Source organism: Parasteatoda tepidariorum, chromosome 6 (genome assembly GCF_043381705.1).
Source record: "Parasteatoda tepidariorum isolate YZ-2023 chromosome 6, CAS_Ptep_4.0, whole genome shotgun sequence".
NCBI classification, from domain to species: Eukaryota; Metazoa; Arthropoda; class Arachnida; order Araneae; family Theridiidae; genus Parasteatoda; species Parasteatoda tepidariorum.
Window position 1 is genome coordinate 79,615,358 of NC_092209.1, and position 21,871 is coordinate 79,637,228.

Here is a 21,871-nt window from a genome sequence, read left to right on the forward strand (position 1 = left end):
CCGCTGCACTCTAGCCTGGGCCACAGAGAGGCTCTTGTCTCAAAAAACATATATATATATGTATATATATGTGTGTGTGTGTGTGTTTACATATTATACTGCTCATTCTTTCTTCTATGCCCCTGGTTATGTATACAGGCGGTGGGGAAGGTAAAGTATATTATAAGGATTGAGATTGAGAATTGCATAACAACCGATTAAACATGCCATCGTTCTACTCTAGGCATCCCTTCCTGTTATGAGTATGAGCAGGCTGTTCATGAGGATTTTAATCACTACTTTTATTCATCTAAATTATATTAATGTTTTTTTAATAGCCATTGTCGAAATTTACATCCAAGCAGGCCATGGAATGGCTGTTCTATAATCATATGCTAATTTGGCAACAAAACTGGCGAGAAAACAATTCAATTTGGGTCTATTTAAATGCAATTTTCGATATTCATAATTAACCGCACATTACGATAATTTGGAAGCACTGATTAAAATGTAGACGAACTTCTACTTATCTCAGTGCTCATCATTTTATAAATGCAGTACCGAATTATAACAAAAAATATTAAACATATTTACAAGGTTTATGGGTTGCTTGTGCGAAAGTGTAAGATTGAAAATCTATTATGTATGTCCATCGTTGAACTGGCTTTCCTAGCTGCAAAAAAAAGAAGATATTTTTACAACTATAATAATGTGACTCATTATTGTAAGAAGTATCAAATCATTCTTAAATATAAAATTCTCTGGAGTGTATCTCTCAGCTGAAGGTCTGATTCTCTTGTAAATCGATGGGTTGTTTGGGAAATACAGTAGAAGTCCGATAATCCGGCACGTTCGGGACCGGCTCGGTGCCGGACTACCGAAAATTCCGGTCTATCGGGCGGTAATTATACGAACAATTAGGTTAATAATTAAACTAGCAAATACATACAACAAAGTTTATTTTACATTTCATATAATGTATGTACACGTACTGTAAAACATATTTCACTTAGTTTTAAAAAAGTCACGAATGTCTTTTTGTTTTCTTGACTTTTGGCATTTTTGGAGTGTTGTATTTTTTACCTGGTTCCAAGACAGTGCAATAGCATAGACGGCATCTTTTACTGCAAACTTTTTTTGAAAATCAGTCACTTCACAGTCGGCATTTAACAGGCCTTGAATAAAAGATCTTCTATAAAAGCATTTAAGATTTTGAATAACCTATGGGTTGAATCAAAGATGTTACGTTAGGTGGGAGGAGAGTAGCAACAATATTTCCAGAAACTGACTCATCTACTGGCGGGTGGGCTTTGCAATTGTCCAAAAGATGGATGGCTTTAGTACCGAGCTCTTCCGGATGATCTCGAACTACCCCGAAAACTTCCGAATAGCTCTCGAGCGTTTTTATTTGCTTTAAAGACACACTTTTGGAGAAAACAAAAAATTTTAAAATTTTCCGGAGCGATGCCGGACTATCGGACATTCCGGACTGTTGGATGCCGGACTAATGGACTTCTACTGTACTCCCTATTATGCCCTAATTCAACGACTCCCTGATCCATAATGGGCTGAAATACTTAACCTTGCTAAACTGGATGTGCTTTGTTTGTTTTGTTCATTTTTTATTATTATTAGTCCCTTAGTGGACTGATCGTAAAGACACGGTTCCCAGTGGAACATTGAAGTCGAGCATCTCTGGCTGCTGTCAGTAAGCGAGTGGGTCACTTACATCGAAACATCGTTTACTAAAATGTAGTAAACGATGTTTCGAAGACATTGTTTTCCTCGTTTATTTAGGGCTGCAATTTTTTCTATCTACTTTCTTAAAATAATAAATTCTTTACTATTTTTTTCAATTGCAGCAGCTTATTTTAAACTATTTTAGTCAGTAAAATATATTTGTTCAGAGGAGAAAATTCGAAACTATTAGATAAAAATAGAACGAAATTTTTTAACATTTAATTATACGTTTTTGGTGATATCGTCAGATATTTTTTAAAATTAGAATCATCTGCACCTTTTCAATTGCAACAACGCGTGAAAAAAATTTAAAATACAAGCAGTAATATTTAAACCTGCTTAACCTTGGAATAGCCGGTGAAAAGGTTAAATAACAACGGAAAGTATAAAAGAATGGTGTTTTTTAAGGTGATCCAGCTTATTTTTATTCCCAATTTTTACTTTATTCTAATACTGTTTTAAAATTATTTCTTGCATGTGTTTTCAAAAATTCCATATAACTGAAAGCATATCCATAATTTCTCAAATCAAATGCAAACCATTTAATTAAAAAAAAATATTTTTCAGTATTTAAAACTTTAAAGAACTATCTGAACTCATTTTTTAAGATAGGGCAACAGTCAGTGGCACTCTTAAAAAGCTACTCTTTTGTCAGTATTTGAAAGAGTGCTCATTTTATAAGATTAACAGTCACTTACTTTTTTACTTTGTTCTTTCATGACTCTAACATCGTCTTCAAACCATGAAATGATAGTTTTAATGACGTCATTTTTTTTAGCGGATTTCAATATACCTGAAATGAGAACAAAAATACACAAACTGCAGATTTTTTTCTGTTTAGGCATGATTACTTCAATCAAATTTACTCTAATGTAGTCTTCTATTACGGAATTTAATTTGAAAAAATCCACACTCATTTTGGAGACGAACTTTGCCGGAGAACTTAATTTACAACCATGTTCAAAACGTTTAGAAACTTAAAAGAAAAAAAAGCTTATTTAAGCATTCAGAAATATTTGTTCATGTTTACACGAGTCAGATTGTTATTCTAAACAATTTTTTAGTAAATTTGTTCTTTTAACTTTCTTACGTCTTTCTCGACAACTAATATTTAATTTAAATGCTAGATTATCGGATGTTTGCTGTCTTGTTAAGTGCTAAATGCTCTTTTATTTTCTTTAAGAAATAAAAGACATCGATAATTACAGAGAAAATATGTTACCATATGTTACCATATAATACCATCAAAGTTTCATGAGGGCACATTTACATTTGTTGAAGGTGTGGCTATCAGCCATTATTCGCAATGACTTGTTTAAATATTAGTAGTACATAATTTTTCTTAACGCTCGGCTACAGGGGTATTCTCATCGCGTCCTTTGACGGACCCGAGAAGGTTTGGACCAATCACGTTCGAAAAATTAGTCTCGTTTGAACCGTGCATCGTTACTACACTAACGTTAAAAGTAGTTACAAGGAATGGCAACAATTGTTCTTTTTCTTATCACGCGTGTATTCACTACACTACTTTCGTTTTTTTTTGCTTTTTTTAAAAAAAGTTGTACACTACTCAACAAACTACGAGAAAAACTAGCAGCTGCTGTAGTTTTGCTACTTGTAGCGTACTACTTCCGACCACTGGCCCTGCTAATTGTTTATGCAAATTTTCCGTAAACCAAGACGCTCGCCGTCCAAGTTACGGCTTAGGTATAGTCTGTCTAAGCTAAGAACTCCTCACGCCACAAAGTCTGAGGCCGTCTGGTGCTATGGAAACAAGAATGGCGCATTTTAAGGAGGGTGTCTTCACTCTAGGACTAACACCATAAACTGAAGAAAGAGATTCCCTTTTACCGGAACCACTCCAAAACAGTGACCACGCACCCCTACTTGAAATAGTCATACCTCGTTACCATAGTCACCGCCACAGGTTCAGACGAATATCTGGAGGAGTTCTTATTTTAGACAAACTATATGGAATTTACTTTGGTCCATGAGCAGCCCCCTGTCACAGTCACACAGCATAAAATATTTAACAGTTCTGTTGGTAGTATAAAGGAAATACAATTTTGAGTGTTTTTTTTTTAAATTTCACACCACGAGTATGCACGTAATACGTATTGCAATGGAGATTTGGTGCAAACGCGTCAAAGCAGATTAAGTTATTTGAACATGTGACATTTTTAATGACGAACCTTTACTGTCAGCAGGACCAAAATGGAAAAATCGTACAGGATGTCCCTCTTTATCAAATCCGATTCTTGACAGAGGCAAGTACTCCTCAGTTACCTGTAAAAGGAAAACATTTAATGAATAACATAAAATAAAGATAGGTTTCATTGAAAATCAAGCTATTATTTTATTTGCATAAAAGTACATAAAAACTGTCTTAACTCTCTAACTTAAATCAATGAACCTTGTCTAAATTGTAGAGATACAAATTCAAGATTTTCTTTATTAATAGAAATATTTTTTAATTTAAAACATGGTCAAAAAATATAGTTAAAAATTAAATATCAACCTATTATTTTATTTGTGTAAAAGTACACAAAAACTGTTTTAACTCTCTAACTTAAATCAATGAATTTTGTCTAAATTGTAGAGATACAAATTCAAGATTTTCTTTATTCATAGAATTTTTTCTAAAACCAAAACATGGTCAAAAAATATATTTAAAAATTATAAATTAATTAAAAATCAACCTATTATTTTATTTGTGTAAAAGTACGCAAAAACTGTCTTAACTCTCTAACTTAAAACAATGAACTTTGTCTAAATATTAGAGATACAAATTCAAGATTTTCTTTATTTATAGAAATTTTTTTTAAACCAAAGCATGGTCAAAAAATATATTTAAAAATTATAAATTAATTAGAAATGAACCTATTATTTTATTTGTGTAAAAGTACACAAAAACTGTTTTAACTCTCTAACTTAAATCAATGAACTTTGTCTAAATTGTAGTGATACAAATTCAAGATTTTCTTTATAAATAGAATTTTTTTTAGAACCAAAACATGGTCAAAAAATATAGTTGAAAATTATAAATTCATTGAAAATCAACCTATTATTTTATTTGTGTAAAAGTTCGCAAAAACTGTTTTAACTCTCTAACTTAAGTCAATTAACTTTGTCTAAATTGTAGATACAAATTCAAGATTTCCTTTATTAATATAAATTTTTTTTAAAACCAAAAAATGGTCAAAAAATATAGTTAAAAGTTATAAATTAATTGAAAATCAACCTATTATTTTATTCGTGTAAAAGTATCTAAAAACTGTTTTAACTCTCTCAGATATTAAATCTGAGAATTTTTTTCAAACTTAAGTCAATGAACTTTGTCTACATTGTAGAGATACAAATTGAAGATTTTCTTTATTAATAGAAAATATTTTCAAAACATGGTCAAAAATTTTTAAAAAATAAAAGAACACTATTGATACTAGAACCGAAAAAAAAATAGTGGTTAAAAGTGGTTTATTATATTTATTACTAAAACGGTAGTTACATTAGAAACATTTTCGGTTTTGATGATTTTAATCTCGTTTTCTTCAATAGTAATTTATCAGATTTAGATAAAAGTTTATTTTTCTCTAAAAGAATTCCCATGAGCATAATTTTTTGACAAGGATTCAGAATAGAATAATAACAATATTTATGTATAAAGTATGAGTTGAAATTGCTTTTAAAATTGTTAAATTAGAACAAGTGAAAAAATTTTTTTTTATGTTGTCAAAATTTTTATGTTGTTATAATTGAATTGTTCAAATACAAGTCAAGTAAGAAATTGATTTGTTACGACGTTTCGTGACGTCACGCCTTTTGAAAATATTCCCTCAAATCACCCGTCTCTTGCGACTATATTCTTCGTAAAATAGAATTGGTTTCTCAAGGTTACGTGATTTTCTCACTCTCCACATTTCCCCCCTCTCCTTTTTCGTTGTTTTGACAAGTCGGGTCGTGGGGAGAGAGTAAGTTTAGCCGAAACTATGGTAACGGTGCTTAGAGAAACAGCATAACCTTGAAAAGCTCGCTCTATTTACAAAGGGTATACTTTGATATGTTAAGAGGACGCCATACCGAGGAAGAAAATTTTCCTTGCAAATTCTTCTTCATTAAAAATTTAAAGGAAAGAAAAAGTGAGTTCAGACCTAGAGTAAGTCCTGACGTTTTAATTGCTGAAAAAAAAATACTTCAAAATATTAAAATTCAAACAAAATATTAGATGATAACTTCTCCGTTGCGTAATCCTAAGTTATCATCTCATAATTTATTTTCATTCGCATATTTTAATATTTTCTTTTCAGTATTAAAATTCAAGCAAAATATTAGATGAGAACTTCTCCGTTGCGCAATCTTAAGTTATCATCTCATAATTTATTTTCATTTGCATATTTTAACATTTTCTTTTCAGTATTAAAATTCAAGCAAAATATTGGATGAGAACTTCTCCGTTGCGTAATCCTAAGTTATCATCTCATAATTTATTTTCATTCGCATATTTTAATATTTTCTTTTCAGTATTAAAATTCAAGCAAAATATTAGATGAGAACTTCTCCGTTGCGTAATCCTAAGTTATCATCTCATAATTTATTTTCATTTGCATATTTTAATATTTTCTTTTCAGTATTAAAATTCAAGCAAAATATTAGATGAGAACTTCTCCGTTGCGTAATCCTACGTTATCATCTCATAATTTATTTTCATTTGCATATTTTAATATTTTCTTTTCAGTATTAAAATTCAAGCAAAATAATAGATGAGAACTTCTCCGTTGCGTAATCCTAAGTTATCATCTCATAATTTATTTTCATTTGCATATTTTAATATTTTCTTTTCAGTATTAAAATTCAAGCAAAATAATAGATGAGAACTTCTCCGTTGCGTAATCCTAAGTTATCATCTCATAATTTATTTTCATTTGCATATTTTAATATTTTCTTTTCAGTATTAAAATTCAAGCAAAATAATAGATGAGAACTTCTCCGTTGCGTAATCCTAAGTTATCATCTCATAATTTATTTTCATTTGCATATTTTAATATTTTCTTTTCAGTATTAAAATTCAAGCAAAATAATAGATGAGAACTTCTCCGTTGCGTAATCCTAAGTTATCATCTCATAATTTATTTTCATTTGCATATTTTAATATTTTCTTTTCAGTATTAAAATTCAAGCAAAATAATAGATGAGAACTTCTCCGTTGCGTAATCCTAAGTTATCATCTCATAATTTATTTTCATTTGCATATTTTAATATTTTCTTTTCAGTATTAAAATTCAAGCAAAATAATAGATGAGAACTTCTCCGTTGCGTAATCCTAAGTTATCATCTCATAATTTATTTTCATTTGCATATTTTAATATTTTCTTTTCAGTATTAAAATTCAAGCAAAATAATAGATGAGAACTTCTCCGTTGCGTAATCCTAAGTTATCATCTCATAATTTATTTTCATTTGCATATTTTAATATTTTCTTTTCAGTATTAAAATTCAAGCAAAATAATAGATGAGAACTTCTCCGTTGCGTAATCCTAAGTTATCATCTCATAATTTATTTTCATTTGCATATTTTAATATTTTCTTTTCAGTATTAAAATTCAAGCAAAATAATAGATGAGAACTTCTCCGTTGCGTAATCCTAAGTTATCATCTCATAATTTATTTTCATTTGCATATTTTAATATTTTCTTTTCAGTATTAAAATTCAAGCAAAATAATAGATGAGAACTTCTCCGTTGCGTAATCCTAAGTTATCATCTCATAATTTATTTTCATTTGCATATTTTAATATTTTCTTTTCAGTATTAAAATTCAAGCAAAATAATAGATGAGAACTTCTCCGTTGCGTAATCCTAAGTTATCATCTCATAATTTATTTTCATTTGCATATTTTAATATTTTCTTTTCAGTATTAAAATTCAAGCAAAATAATAGATGAGAACTTCTCCGTTGCGTAATCCTAAGTTATCATCTCATAATTTATTTTCATTTGCATATTTTAATATTTTCTTTTCAGTATTAAAATTCAAGCAAAATAATAGATGAGAACTTCTCCGTTGCGTAATCCTAAGTTATCATCTCATAATTTATTTTCATTTGCATATTTTAATATTTTCTTTTCAGTATTAAAATTCAAGCAAAATAATAGATGAGAACTTCTCCGTTGCGTAATCCTAAGTTATCATCTCATAATTTATTTTCATTTGCATATTTTAATATTTTCTTTTCAGTATTAAAATTCAAGCAAAATAATAGATGAGAACTTCTCCGTTGCGTAATCCTAAGTTATCATCTCATAATTTATTTTCATTTGCATATTTTAATATTTTCTTTTCAGTATTAAAATTCAAGCAAAATAATAGATGAGAACTTCTCCGTTGCGTAATCCTAAGTTATCATCTCATAATTTATTTTCATTTGCATATTTTAATATTTTCTTTTCAGTATTAAAATTCAAGCAAAATAATAGATGAGAACTTCTCCGTTGCGTAATCCTAAGTTATCATCTCATAATTTATTTTCATTTGCATATTTTAATATTTTCTTTTCAGTATTAAAATTCAAGCAAAATAATAGATGAGAACTTCTCCGTTGCGTAATCCTAAGTTATCATCTCATAATTTATTTTCATTTGCATATTTTAATATTTTCTTTTCAGTATTAAAATTCAAGCAAAATAATAGATGAGAACTTCTCCGTTGCGTAATCCTAAGTTATCATCTCATAATTTATTTTCATNATATATAAAATAAAAAAAACAGTTAAATTTATTTGCACTTGATGACTCGCATTGACGAATTTATCGATTAAAAATTTATCGATAAAATTTATTTCAAAATTTTTTTGTTTTTATGTGCAGGTAAATTGAATTCCTAGTTGAAATTTAGAAAGGCACTAAAAATACCCCAAAAAACAAAATGGCGGATGAAATACGGCGAGCAAAAAGAAAAAAAATTATATAGTACGTTTAAATAATTAAATATAGCAATGAAAATATAATAATTTTCGTAATTTTAGATTAAAAATGAAAAGCAAATTATATTTCCACAAGTAATATTACAAAATGACGCGAAAACATGAAAAAAAAAACATAATTTTTGTTTTTCGATATATTTAGTCCACCTTTGCAATACGGGCAAAATGGAGCAGGTTTTTTCGAAGGAAGAAACATCAAAGAAGACAACAAAAAAAGTTTAGCTAATTACCTCGTGGATTTTTTTGGAACTAAGTTTCGAAAGGCATTCAAACATTGTAAAATGTCAAATGATAAGATATAAACTATAAGTTTGTCAAGAGTATTAACTAATCCAACAAATTGAAAAATTGTACTATAATTTCAGACTAATTATTCTGATAAAAATGTAACAGTAAGGTGAAATTCTTATATATATTTCTGAAATAAAAATTTAAAAGTAACATTAAAAAAACTTTTTTAAACATATTTTTCATTACATTGTACTCTTGTCAGTCCAAAAAGTAAATTATAATGTTTGGAATGATTATGAATACCTAATTTGGGCTATATTAAAACAAACTACACATATTTTAGTTGAAAATTTAATTTTTGACTTTTGGCCAAAGATTATGGTCTTCTGGCCCACAGTGCACTCTAGGGCTAGCACAGTAGACTGAAGAAAAAGATTCCATTTCTCTCGTCAACACGAGCCAAAACCTGCCCTAAACAATGAACCCGCACCCCTACTTGAGATAGTTACACCTCGTTACCATAGCCACCGCCATGGGTTCAGACGAATGGCTAGGGGAGTTCTTGCTTTAGACAAACTATAAGCACCCAGCAAAGGGAGGACTGATGTCAGTAATGTGGACGTATATAGCAAAATAAAAAAAGTTAGCGAAAAATGACAAGAGCAACGGATAAATTTGAAATTTTGGAGGTCAAGAATTTCGAGCACAAAGGTTCTTAAAAGTACTCAAATTTTATAAAATTAACCGAAAAATTTGTAATAAGTAAAGTTCTTTCTCCAATTTGAATTTAATTCCAAAATTAGATCATCACTGAAGTCAAAATTCAAAAGCAAAATATAGGGGCGGGTGCGTACTTTGTCTTACGAGAGGGTGATTTGCTCATTTTTGCCGATAAGTGAAGAGACCAAAATTGTTAAAAATATGCTTACGCTATATTTTAAGAGCCCTTCAGCAAATGTATAACCATGTAAATAACTTCATATAATATTACTTACTTTGCGCAACATATCTTCTGCTAGATTAACTTTGAAATCTCGAGCTATCAAAATAATTAATTCACATTAGATCATTCTTTATATTATATAAAATAAAGCATTTTAATGTCATCGTAATTTGTTTAAAAATTAAATATAATTAAAAATATTTACAATGAAAAAAGAATAAACACAGCGGTCTGTCTAGGTTTTTCTGAAAGTTACCTATTTTGTGTAAATTTAGACATAATTTGTGAAAATTAAAAATTATATTAAAAATCAACACAAAATTATGGTAAAAATACGGATTTATCGTTTCTTACAGGATACGAAAATAAAATTTTAAGAAAAAGTATTTTGTGAAAGTTGAATTTGTGTAGGTACCTCTAAACGGTAGTAAATTTGGCCTGGACAAACCCATGATACATAAAAACTAGGGAATGGTTTATTAATATCTCTGGATATTTTTAATAGTATTTATTTTAGTGTTTTAAGAAATTTTTCTTTAAAAAAAAAATCGCCTCTTTTATTTACTAATAAGCGGATTTATCAAGTTGCTTCTTGTTCTTATCTTTTATTCACTTCCTATATCATCAAATAAACGATTAAATTTTTTTTGAACAACGAAAATGGAGTTTCCTTTTATTTACAGCTTCGCGAAGAGTGTTAAACAACATATTTTTTTTAACTTTCAACAAATAAATTCTTTTTTATCTACTCGAGGAAAAAACTATTGGGGAAAAAATGCAAATAGTAATATGATATAATTCTTAAACAACTACTATTCCACGATGACTTTGAATTAATAAATAAACAGTTATTTTATGAATACCTCGTAAAAATCTAAGATATAAGCTCTCGTCAGCTCTGAGCTTAGGCGTCAATTCTCTGTCCAACCTTCTTTTAATCTGTAATAAAAGAGGAAACAAAATGTCATCATCAATAATGCTGTCAAGTTTAGAAATATTTTTTCTTTTTAAAAATAATATTTATAAATAATGCAATAAATGTGTGCCTTTGTAAAAACAAACTTTCTTCAGTGTTAATGATTATTAAAATTTTTGAGTGCTTGTCCTCCAAGTTGATAATTTTGATTATTTTTCTAATTTTTTCCTGAAAATTGACAAAAAGAAAAGTGCGTGTAAAAACGCTAAAGACTTCTTTTCCTTCTATTTCAAACTTTCTTGTGGATTCACTTTGGCACAATAAAGCATTAAAAAACTCATTTCGTACGTTGCGTTTATAAATAATGCGTTAAATGCGTGTATGTTTCAAATCTTTGTTGTATCAGATTTTATTCTGTTTTTTAACGACAGTAAAAATACGTCGTATCGATAATTCATAATAACTGATGAAATTGGGTTATAACTAGCTAGTTTCGCAATGCTTTTATTTAATGATAAAATAGCAAAAAGGACTAAAAATTGTAATCGACATATTTTCATATTATTTTGAACAGTTGTTGTTGTTCATTTACGTCGCACTAGAGCTGCACGATGGGCTATTGGCGACGGTCTGGGAAACATCCCTGAGGATGATCCGAAGACATGCCATCACAATTTTGATCCTCTGAAGAGGGGATGGCACCCCCACTTCGGTAGCCCGGCGACCTGCACGCGCATTCGAGCACTTTACGGTAGAACAGTTTAACGAGGACCAATACCGCACACCCTCGCTCCCTACGCAGGCTGATCCAAGTGGTCACCCACTCGCACACTGACCGCAGCCAGTGATGCTTGACTTCGGTGATCTGCTGGGAACCGTCTCAGCGCCAGCTGATAGTTATAAGCAAAATGGCGTGTTAATGTTGAGCTAAGATTCAACACATTTGTTAGAGTGCTAATTAACGTGAAATTAATTAATACAGAGCCGTATCGCTTCTCAAATTTGTTGAAATATAATTCTTTTTCGTATATGTCTTTTACTTAGCTTAGATTTATTATTTGCTTAGGTATTTTATTGTAATTTGTAGTTACTGTGCTGGACCGTAGCTAAGTACCAAAATTTGAAGCGTTTGTCCCATAACTCTCTCCCTTCCGCGTTTTGCCTCGTTTTTTAATATATTGAATCTTAAGTATTTTTTTTCTCGCAATTTTTAACACGTTTTCAGTAACAGTGACCTTTTCAGAAATAAATTGGTAATTTTTTTTTTATTAAATAAACATCTGATCCTTTCCCGTTTTTCGCAAAATTTGTAATAGGACTCTTTGCCCTGCGTTCCAATACTACTTGTGTTCTAACGACCTGTGTACTAACGCTGTGTCCAATACGCTGTGTACTAACTGTGCGCGTTAGTCCAATACGCTGTGTACTAACGCGCAATTCAAAAAACAACTTAAGTGCTTCACGATTGATTCTTAGAAAAGTTAGTTTGACGACTATTTTCTTTCTATTCCTAATGCTATGAACGCTAAAATAGAATTTCAAAAAAATAATAAAACAAAATTTATTTTTGAAATGTTTTTTTTTTTTTTTTGAAGTTATACTTCTTATGCGACTTCCAACAAGGTTGCGTTAAACGTTTAACGGTACATTTTTTTTGTCCGGAAAATCACGTGTTAGGATCCAGTTTTCCCTCATTCATTTCCATATTGTTTTGGTTCTCACTAGCATAAAAATAATAGAAGTCATAAAAGTATTGTTTTTCTATAAATATTTTTTTAGTTTGTTTTGATACACATATAATTTAATAGGGTAGTATTTTTTNGGAAAGATTTTGACTTGGTACCTGCAGTCAAATAGTCACCAAGTTTGTGGGACAACCCAGCAGTAGCAGACAAAAAAAATGGGTACAACTAATTACCAATATTTAATAAAATTCATTCCAAGCACAATAAGTGGCTAATTTTAATAGACACCTTGGTACTAATAGTGAAAAGAAAAATTTATATAACAAATACAACACACAAAATATTAACAAAGGCAAATCAATTATAAATACTAAGTAATCATTATTTTTTAAATGAGAAAACATTTTCTTTCTCCAGACACATTACGGGGAAAAAAATATGCAAAGAATAATAAAATATATATATATATATATATATTTTTTTTTTTGCAATATGTAGCTTACCGTACTAAGATGCCAAATATGTAAAAATCTCAATTTTAAATTTTTTGTCATTTACCTTGATTTTTAAATTGCATGGCGGGGTATGCACGTCATTGCATTCTTTTAATTCCGCACCAAGTTTGTGGAATTTTGAAATATAATTCCGTAATAGAAGACTGGATTAGAGTAAATTTTGATTGAAGTAATAATGTCTAAACAAGACACTAAACTTGTTATTAAAAAAAAAATCTGCAATTTTTATTTTGTTCTCACTTTAGGTACATTGAATGCCGTTAGAAAAAATAAAAATTAGTTGTATTAAACTACAAAAATAATGTAGTTCTCCGACCACTGTCAGAAATAAACAAAACATTCAAACCTTTTCACAGCAGAAAAATGTATTTCCCTAAAAAACATTTTGTCGGAAGGCTGATCATTAAAAAAAAAAAAAAAAAAAAAAAAAAAAAAAAAAAAAAAAACACCGGGAAAAAAAATTCGCTGTTTTGTATCTTTTTCGCATTTTTTCGTAATATGCCTTTATATCGAGTTTTTACGTACTTAGATTTCCTTATACGGTCAAACCTCGATATCTCGAACTTGAAGGGAGAGGGAAAAAAAATCGAGATACCGAAAATTCGAATTATCGAAAATCGCATGTTATCGATGGTAGAATAAACAAAAATGCTCTTTACAGACCTTATTTACTATTCCATATGTATTCTAAAAACACTTTTTACACTTTCATTTAAAAAAAGATTCAATTGTTGTTTGCTTTAGAGATGTGTTAAGAAAGTTTGTCTATAACACTTTTTAAGTGGACTATAGCTTTAAATGTCTTCTCTGACATATTTGACTGCCTCTCAAATAAATCTCCTTACAGTATTTTACATAATTGGGTGGTAAATCTTCGATTTCCTCATCCTCTTCTTCTGATAGTTCACAAGAAGATTTCGTTTGAGCGATGATATCATTGTCATGCCACTGAACACACACTGTTACTGCACCATCTACGTTTACAAAGTCATGAAATTCCATGTCATCAAGTTTCATGAGTCCGGTCAATCTGTCCCAATCATTTTCGGTGTAGTTTTCAGCAGAATTAACGATATTGATTGTTTGACTACTTTCGTGATCTTTAATGAATCCAGCCTACTTGAAGCCATTCATTATTGTAGAGAGACACACATCATCCCATGCCACTGACGCCTCTATGTCCATTTTTTTTTAAAGTTTATTATTATGAAAATTGGTTTTCTATTCTTAAAATTTTTTATTTTTTTTGGAATATTTTTTTATTTTCGGAAAAAAAAATCTACACTATTTATGGAGAAAAAAATTCAAGTTATCAAGGGATTAGAAAAAAAAAATTTCGTGAAATCAAGTTTTTCTTAACATTGAGTGTATAGGAAATTTGAAGGGAATTTTTTCTCTTCGAGATATCGAAAAATTCGTGAAATCGAGGTTCGAGTTAGCGAGGTTCGATTGTATTTTGTAGAAAAAGAAAAGCGTAGATAGAAAGGTTTTACATTGAATCGAAGAGTTATTTAAGTTTTATACACTAAAAATAAAAATTTCTTAATTCCACCTGTTATCGTACCTGACATTACATCATAAGATTATCTACTCAAAAACCTCTTAACTTATCGTCTCGAGAAGAATTTTATTTTATTCGATGTAAAATAGAATGCATTGGGGTCAACGCCTCACTCATCTAGGTAAGTCTATCCACCCTTTTTTTAACATGTCCCTGGTCGCGAACACCAATACTCCTTTTTCTTCTTTTTTTAATTCCATGATGCACGCGGAAAAAAACGAGACTTCTCGTGCTCGTAATATTTTTATCAAAAAAAAAAAAAAAAAAAAAATGCACACGTGCCATTACGAAATCTTTTATTTGCATCTGTGTTCATCACTTTCTTGTAAATGAACCTATACGACCTGTTATCTCTTTATCAGTTACTGGTACAAAGTAGAAATCAATTGTTCTACAGATTATCTAGGTAATAAGTAGATTCACATAAGTGATCAGTTAAAGGGTTAAAACAATGTTTCATTTCTCAAATTAAGAAATAAAAACGAATTATTAAATTTCATTTTTCAAATTAAAGAAACAGCAAACTACCCAGATAATGTTACTTTCACATAAGTGATCCGTTAAAAGGCTAAAAAACTGTTTCATTTCTCAATTTAAGAAAAAAATATTAATTATTAAATTTCATTTTTCAAATTAAGGAAATCAGCAAATTACCTAGATAACCTTACTTTCACATAAGTGATCCGTTAAAGGGCTAAAAAATGTTTCATGTATCAAATTAAGAAATAAAAATTTATTATTAAATTTCATTTTTCAAATTAAAGTAATCAGCAAACTACCCAGATAATGTTACTTTCACATAAGTGATCCGTTAAAAGGCTAAAAAATGTTTCATGTCTCAAATTAAGAAATAAAAATTAATTATTAAATTTCATTTTTCAAATTAAAGAAATCAGCAAACTACCTAGATAACCTTACTTTCACATAAATGATTCGTTAAAGGACTAAAATATGTTTCATTTCGCAAATTAAGAAATTAAAATTAATTATTAAATTTCATTTTTCAAATTAAAGTAATCAGCAAACTATCTAGATTACCTTACTGGGCAATCTTTAAAAAAAAAAGATCTTAGACGGAACAATAGTAATGTTTTTGTACGCTTAAATGAACGTAAATGTTATTTATTTATTTTTTGCTTTCTAAGAAATAAAGTGACGAGCAATCAACATATTATTTTGTAGAATAAATCATCGTTCACTTGAAAAATAATACAAAGAATTTAATGACTTAAAATAATGTTATAATGGGATACCTACAAGTGTGACGTAGTGTGAATATATCATTCCTGATTGGTTGTTTAAACGTGGCATTTGGTTATTCTGGCAACTGTACTTTCCATTCAATTTCAAGAAGGCATAGCCCTTCAAGAATCAATTCTCTCAGGGGACACGTTATACAATCGTTCAGAAAGATTCTTTCACAATAATTGTCTTTCACAATATATTTCTTACTTAACACAAAGACAGGCACGAAGCCATGCAGAATATAAACTGATTATGCATCGAAGTTGCCAGATACGCAAAACAAAATTATATCACGATAACAATAAAAGACATAAACAAATAATAAATCTAAGTTGAATGAAAGGCGCCAGACGAGAAAAAATTATATTTCAACAAATTTCATGCGTGATACGGTGCTGTATTTATTTATTTTCAACGTTAATTAACATTCTAACTAGTGTGGAGAAACTTAGCTCAACTTTGACATAAAAGTTTGCTAATCAGCTGGCACTGACGTCATAGATCACATGTGTGGGTATCGTGATCTTCTTTTTTTTGAAGTACCCAATTGTGGGAACTGACATTATGCTCTTTATTTATTTTTCGATATCTAAGGAATCAAGCCAATCATTATAGTCAACAAAGAATTTAATAGAATTAGAGAAATGAACTTTTGAAATTTCATGAAATGGAAACCGTTAATGGTCAAGCAACGGAATACTCTTGATTCCGCGCTTTAACGGAATATCCAAGTTAATCTGCAGATTAGCTAAGTAATGTTCCTACCAAAATTTTTCGAGTTTTAGTGCTAACTTATGTCCACTCTGCTAAAAATTTATGAATTTCTCTAGATTTTCCAGTTATTTTATTCCACAGAAATTTCGATCTTTAGAATAATAAACTTAATATCTGCATGGTAGAGAAATCGACAGAACAATCGAAAAGATGCATATTAGTAATTGTAAGCTGCTGTTTTTGTGAAACTGTATTGAGCAATTCGTAGTTAATGCATTTAAATACCTGTTTGACTTCTAGAGGAAACAGGATGGAGTAGCAAGGCAATTCTTAAGACTAAGTTTTATCAGACAAGCAAACAGGTTTTGATGTCTACAGTCCCGTCTTCCTCAATAATGATTCATTAGATTTCAAGAGTGTTTTTCCCTCGCATGAATATCAACATACTTCCCTTAGTGTATATATATTTTTTTATTTCACTTTTGACAATGTGTCATCAGGAGCCGTGGTGACTCAAGGGATAGAGCGCCCGCCTTCTAGTGAGGTGAACCGGGTTCGAATCCCAGTGATGATGGCTGGTCGATTCGAATTACTCACATGGCTTGCACCGCCCACAGTGCTGACGTGAAATATCCTCAGTAGTAGACGGAGCATGGGATAGATTCCCGTTGCCGTCAGGCTAACAGTGGGAGGTTCTAGTGATCTTTCTCTCCATGTATCGCAAATGCGGTTAGTTCCATTAAAAAGTCCTCCACGAAGGAAAAATTTCTCCCAATACTTGATCCAGGAGTTCCTTTGTCCTCTGGATTGGGTTCAAAATGACAAGGCTACGGAGTAGAACATTGGTAGTCGTAAACTGAAAAATTGGGTTTGGCTTTTCAACGACGGTTGTAAAATAAAATATAAAATGTTTCAAAAATATATATTAATTACGGTCTTTACGGAACATCCTGTAAATAAAGATTTGTCATTAGGCAATATATTGAGACTTACTTCTTCCAGGGCTTCCTTTTCAGTCAATGATAGCTCCATTTTGAGGACACAAATATTATCTTTCTAAAAGAAAAACAAAATTATTTTTTTAAATGTTTTTTTTTTGTTTCTTGATCAAATGTTGCAAATTTATTTCAAAAGATGGCGAATTTTAAATATGATTTTATTGTTAATTACAACGAGTCAAAATCGCTGCTCATAATCCCTAACTCAGTGTTTTAACTCATCGGTAATAGTATCTAAAACTTGATCGTAATTATTATGAAACTGACAAATTTTCACAAAACTTGATTATAATACGTTACAAATTAATTAAAAAAAACTGACAAGTTGTTACAATATTTAACTAAAATAAATAAAACTGGAAAAAAAAATGCTGAAAACCTTAAATAGAATAAATTACAAATATCGAATTCCCAAAAATCACCTAGGACTTTAGAAAAACAATGATAGATAAACGTGCAAATGCGTGTTAGTTTCATTGAAAAAGTTCTCCACGAATGCAAATTTCTCCCAATACTTGATCTAAGAGTTCCCTTGTCTTCTGGATTGGGTTCAAAATGACAAGGCTATGGAGTTGAACATTAGTAGTCGTAAACCCCAAAAATGGGGTCATCTATTCTACTATGGTACAAAGATAATTCCACACAAAAAATAATTTTTTATGGTTATTTGTTGAATTTTATTTTATTTTATAATAGATGAAAAATTTCGAAATGTAAGATATACAAGATTTTACATAATCTGAAAGTAATAATTATAAATGATAATATAAAAAATTTGAACGAAATCAGTCAATGGAGTAGAACTTGTAAGCATACGACTTTTTTCCAAAAATACAAAACTTAGTTCCAAACTAGAGGTTTTCCTTATTTAGGCATATACGAGGTGGATGATTTATTGAGAGAAGATTGCCCAGAAATCAATTCTTTTTTTCTTTCTGAGTCAGATATAGTTCGTAGCACCTTTTATCAGCATGCCTAGAGTAGTATTTATGACTATTGTATGACTTCATTTACTTACGTATTTAATTTTGCTAGTATCTTATGCAGTTACAAATGAAATATTTAATAATACAAAAATTATGTTTTGAAATGTAATTATGTAATTTCGGGACAAGATATATCAAGATGTTTAATTTTTTTAAAATTATGTAATGAATGTTAAGAAAAGATTTTGATTACAAAGCATTTATATTAATGTTTTATTTTTGTCATATATTAAGAAAAAGATATTTTTATTAACATATGCGTCTTTCAGCATTTATACCATTTATACTTATAAAGATCTCTGCATCATGCCCCAGAACTGCTTAGACAGTTATTTTAAGATCATCTCAGAGATGTACAGATTACCGAAAAAATTGCAACAAAATTAAACTATTTCAGTTTATTGATATCTATTTCTTGATGGCAAATTTAAATCTTGTAAATTCGAAATCCTTTAAAACGTAGCTGCTGATATAAGCTAACAAGAATTGAATTTTATATTGATATTTTTACTATCATTTATAAATTAAAAATCCTTTAAAACGTAGAAGCTAATGTAAGCTGACAAGAATTGAATTTTGTTTTCATATTTTTACTATCATTTATAAATTAAAAATCCTTTAAAACGTCGTTGCTAATATAAGCTGACAAGAATTCAATTTTGTTTTCATATTTTTACTATCATTTATAAATTAAAAATCCTTTAAAACGTAGCTGCTAATACAAGCTGACAGGAATTGAATTTTATATTGATATTTTTATCACCTTATTTAAATTGGAAATCCTTTAAAAATGTAGGCGTTGATATTAGCTAACACGGATCGAATTTTACATTGATATTTTTATATTATCAAAGCAATATTTTTAAAATATTCAATAAGAAACTGATTTAGAATGACTCAAAATTTAAATCAATAATTTTCCAAATTTATATTCACAATATTAGTTTAAAAAATTATTTATCAATCTATTTGCTCTTAAATTGGAAAATACAAATACTATTAATAAAATTTCAAATATACGCAAGAAAGGAAAATCCTTTATTGATTATTAAAAACATAGTCTGGTAAAATAAATTATTTGAAAAGCATCGCTTACGTAAGTTTACTGTCTGCGTAGGAAGCTTATAGTAAAAAATTTATGCTTACTTTTTATAAAGCAAATATATTCTAAAATATAAGTTCTTATACAAAAGACTTGTTGAAAGCAGAATTTATAAAAAATTTCAACAGCGAATGCACGTTAATATTACAGAGCATTTCCGTTTTTCCTATGCAACTAAAATCCGTCTAATGGTCGTAAGGATCTCACCTTCCGATAGGCGTAAGTGCTGACGTCTACGTCTATGATTGTGATAAAGCATTTAGAAATTTCCTGATAGATATGATACTATTTTAATTTATACAAACTTCGTGAGAAGTTTAATCAACGTTAAGTTAGGTGGGAAGTTTAAGTTTTAGTTACTGTCTTCCCTCTTGAATAGGAGCAATTTTTTTTTTAAATATTTGACTTCTTCCGAAACTACCTAAATAATATTTTTCATATGTAAATAAGTCAGGAAATGTAGTAGCTCAAGGATTTTTTTGAAGACAAGAAACTACAACTTATATGATGTGAAACTACTTATTTCCCCATAGTTTTATTTACTTTAATCCAAAAAATGTATCCGCATTTTAAATAGTAATTGTTTTCTATAATGTCTTATGAATAAGTCAGGAAATATAGTAAGTAGTTCAAGTAGTTTTTTAAAGACAAAAACAACAATTTATACGATGTGAAAACTACTTATTTTTTCATAGTTATACTTAGTTTTAGAGAAAAAAAGTTTACTCATTTTAAATAACTGTATTCTATAATGTCTTATAAATAAGTCAGGAAATATAGTCAGTAGTTCAAGATTTTTTTAAAAACAAAGAATGCAACACAGCAACAACAGCAACTTATACGATGTGAAAAATACTTGTTTTTCCATACTTTTATCCAAAAAATATAAACGCATTTTAAATAATTGTTTTTTATAGTGTCTTATAAATAAGTCAGGAAATATAGTAAATAGTTCAAGGATTTTTTTTAAAGATAAAAACTACAATTTATACGATGTGAAAACTACTTGTTTTTCCGTAGTTTTATTTACTTTAATCCAAAAAATTTATCCGTATTTTAAATAGTAATTGTTTTCTATAATGTCTTACGAATAAGTCAGGAAATATAGTAAGTAGTTCAAGGAGTTTTTTAAGGACAAAAATTACAACTTATACCATGTAAAAACTACTTATTTTTCCATAGTTTTATTTAGTTTTATAGAAAAAAAGTTTACTCATTTTAAATAATTGTATTCTATAATGTCTTATAAATAAGTCAGGAAATATAGTCAGTAGTTCAAGATTTTTTTAAAAACAAAGAATGCAACACAGCAACAACAGCAACTTATACGATGTGAAAAATACTTGTTTTTCCATACTTTTATCCAAAAAATATAAACGCATTTTAAATAATTGTTTTTTATAGTGTCTTATAAATAAGTCAGGAAATATAGTAAATAGTTCAAGGATTTTTTTTAAAGATAAAAACTACAATTTATACGATGTGAAAACTACTTGTTTTTCCGTAGTTTTATTTACTTTAATCCAAAAAATTTATCCGTATTTTAAATAGTAATTGTTTTCTATAATGTCTTACGAATAAGTCAGGAAATATAGTAAGTAGTTCAAGGAGTTTTTTAAGGACAAAAATTACAACTTATACCATGTAAAAACTACTTATTTATCCATAGGTTTATTTAGTTTTATAGAAAAAAAGTTTACTCATTTTAAATAATTGTATTCTATAATGTCTTATAAATAAGTCAGGAAATATAGTCAGTAGTTCAAGATTTTTTTAAAAACAAAGAATGCAACACAGCAACAACAGCAACTTATACGATGTGAAAAATACTTGTTTTTCCATACTTTTATCCAAAAAATATAAACGCATTTTAAATAATTGTTTTCTATAGTGTCTTATAAATAAGTCAGGAAATATAGTAAATAGTTCAAGGGCTTTTTTCAAAGACAAAAACTACAACTTTACGATGTGAAAACTACTTATTTTACCATAGTTATGCTTAGTTTTATAGAAAAAAAGTTTACTCATTTTAAATAATTGTATTCCATAATGTTTTATAAATAAGTCAGGAAATATAGTAAATAGTTCAAGATTTTTTTTAAAACAAAGAATGCAACTTATACGAGTCCCGCAGTGGACTGATCGTTAAGACACGGTTCCCAGCAGATCACCGAAGTCAAGCATCACTGGCTGCGGTCAGTGTGCGGGTGGGTGACCACTTGGATCAGTCTGCGTAGGGACCGAGGGTGTGCGGTATTGGTCCTCGTTAAACTGTGCTACC

At 29.2% G+C, this 21,871-nt stretch overlaps 2 protein-coding genes across 8 annotated transcripts in view; both read right to left on the reverse strand.

The window, feature by feature from the left end:
* The window catches only part of LOC107446186 (SEC14-like protein 2), a 14,746-nt gene extending 9,110 nt beyond the window's left edge, over positions 1 to 5,636 (reverse strand). Inside the window, exons 1-4 of the mRNA XM_043045855.2 lie at positions 5,628 to 5,636; positions 3,912 to 4,005; positions 2,418 to 2,512; positions 574 to 652 (exon numbers count right to left, since the gene is read on the reverse strand). Coding sequence (XP_042901789.2) covers positions 574 to 652; positions 2,418 to 2,512; positions 3,912 to 4,005; positions 5,628 to 5,636 — 277 coding nt within the window. The remainder of the gene's footprint in view (positions 1 to 573; positions 653 to 2,417; positions 2,513 to 3,911; positions 4,006 to 5,627) is intronic.
* A 2,862-nt stretch (positions 5,637 to 8,498) lies between these two features.
* LOC122270034 (uncharacterized) overlaps positions 8,499 to 21,871 on the reverse strand; it is a 44,036-nt gene continuing 30,663 nt past the window's right edge. For 5 of the 7 annotated variants that reach the window (XR_006225562.2, XR_011637069.1, XR_006225563.2 and 2 more), the window contains exons 2-4: positions 17,498 to 17,560; positions 10,732 to 10,807; positions 8,499 to 9,964 (exon numbers count right to left, since the gene is read on the reverse strand). Coding sequence is in view for 1 of the 7 variants with exons in the window: in XM_043045845.2 (XP_042901779.1) it covers positions 9,903 to 9,964; positions 10,732 to 10,807; positions 17,498 to 17,560 (201 nt within the window). In the remaining 6 variants the exon portion in view is untranslated. Of the gene's footprint in view, positions 9,965 to 10,731; positions 10,808 to 17,497; positions 17,561 to 19,584; positions 19,792 to 21,871 lie in introns of those variants that run through there. The other 2 variants (XR_006225560.2, XR_006225564.2) reach the window with 2 other exon arrangements.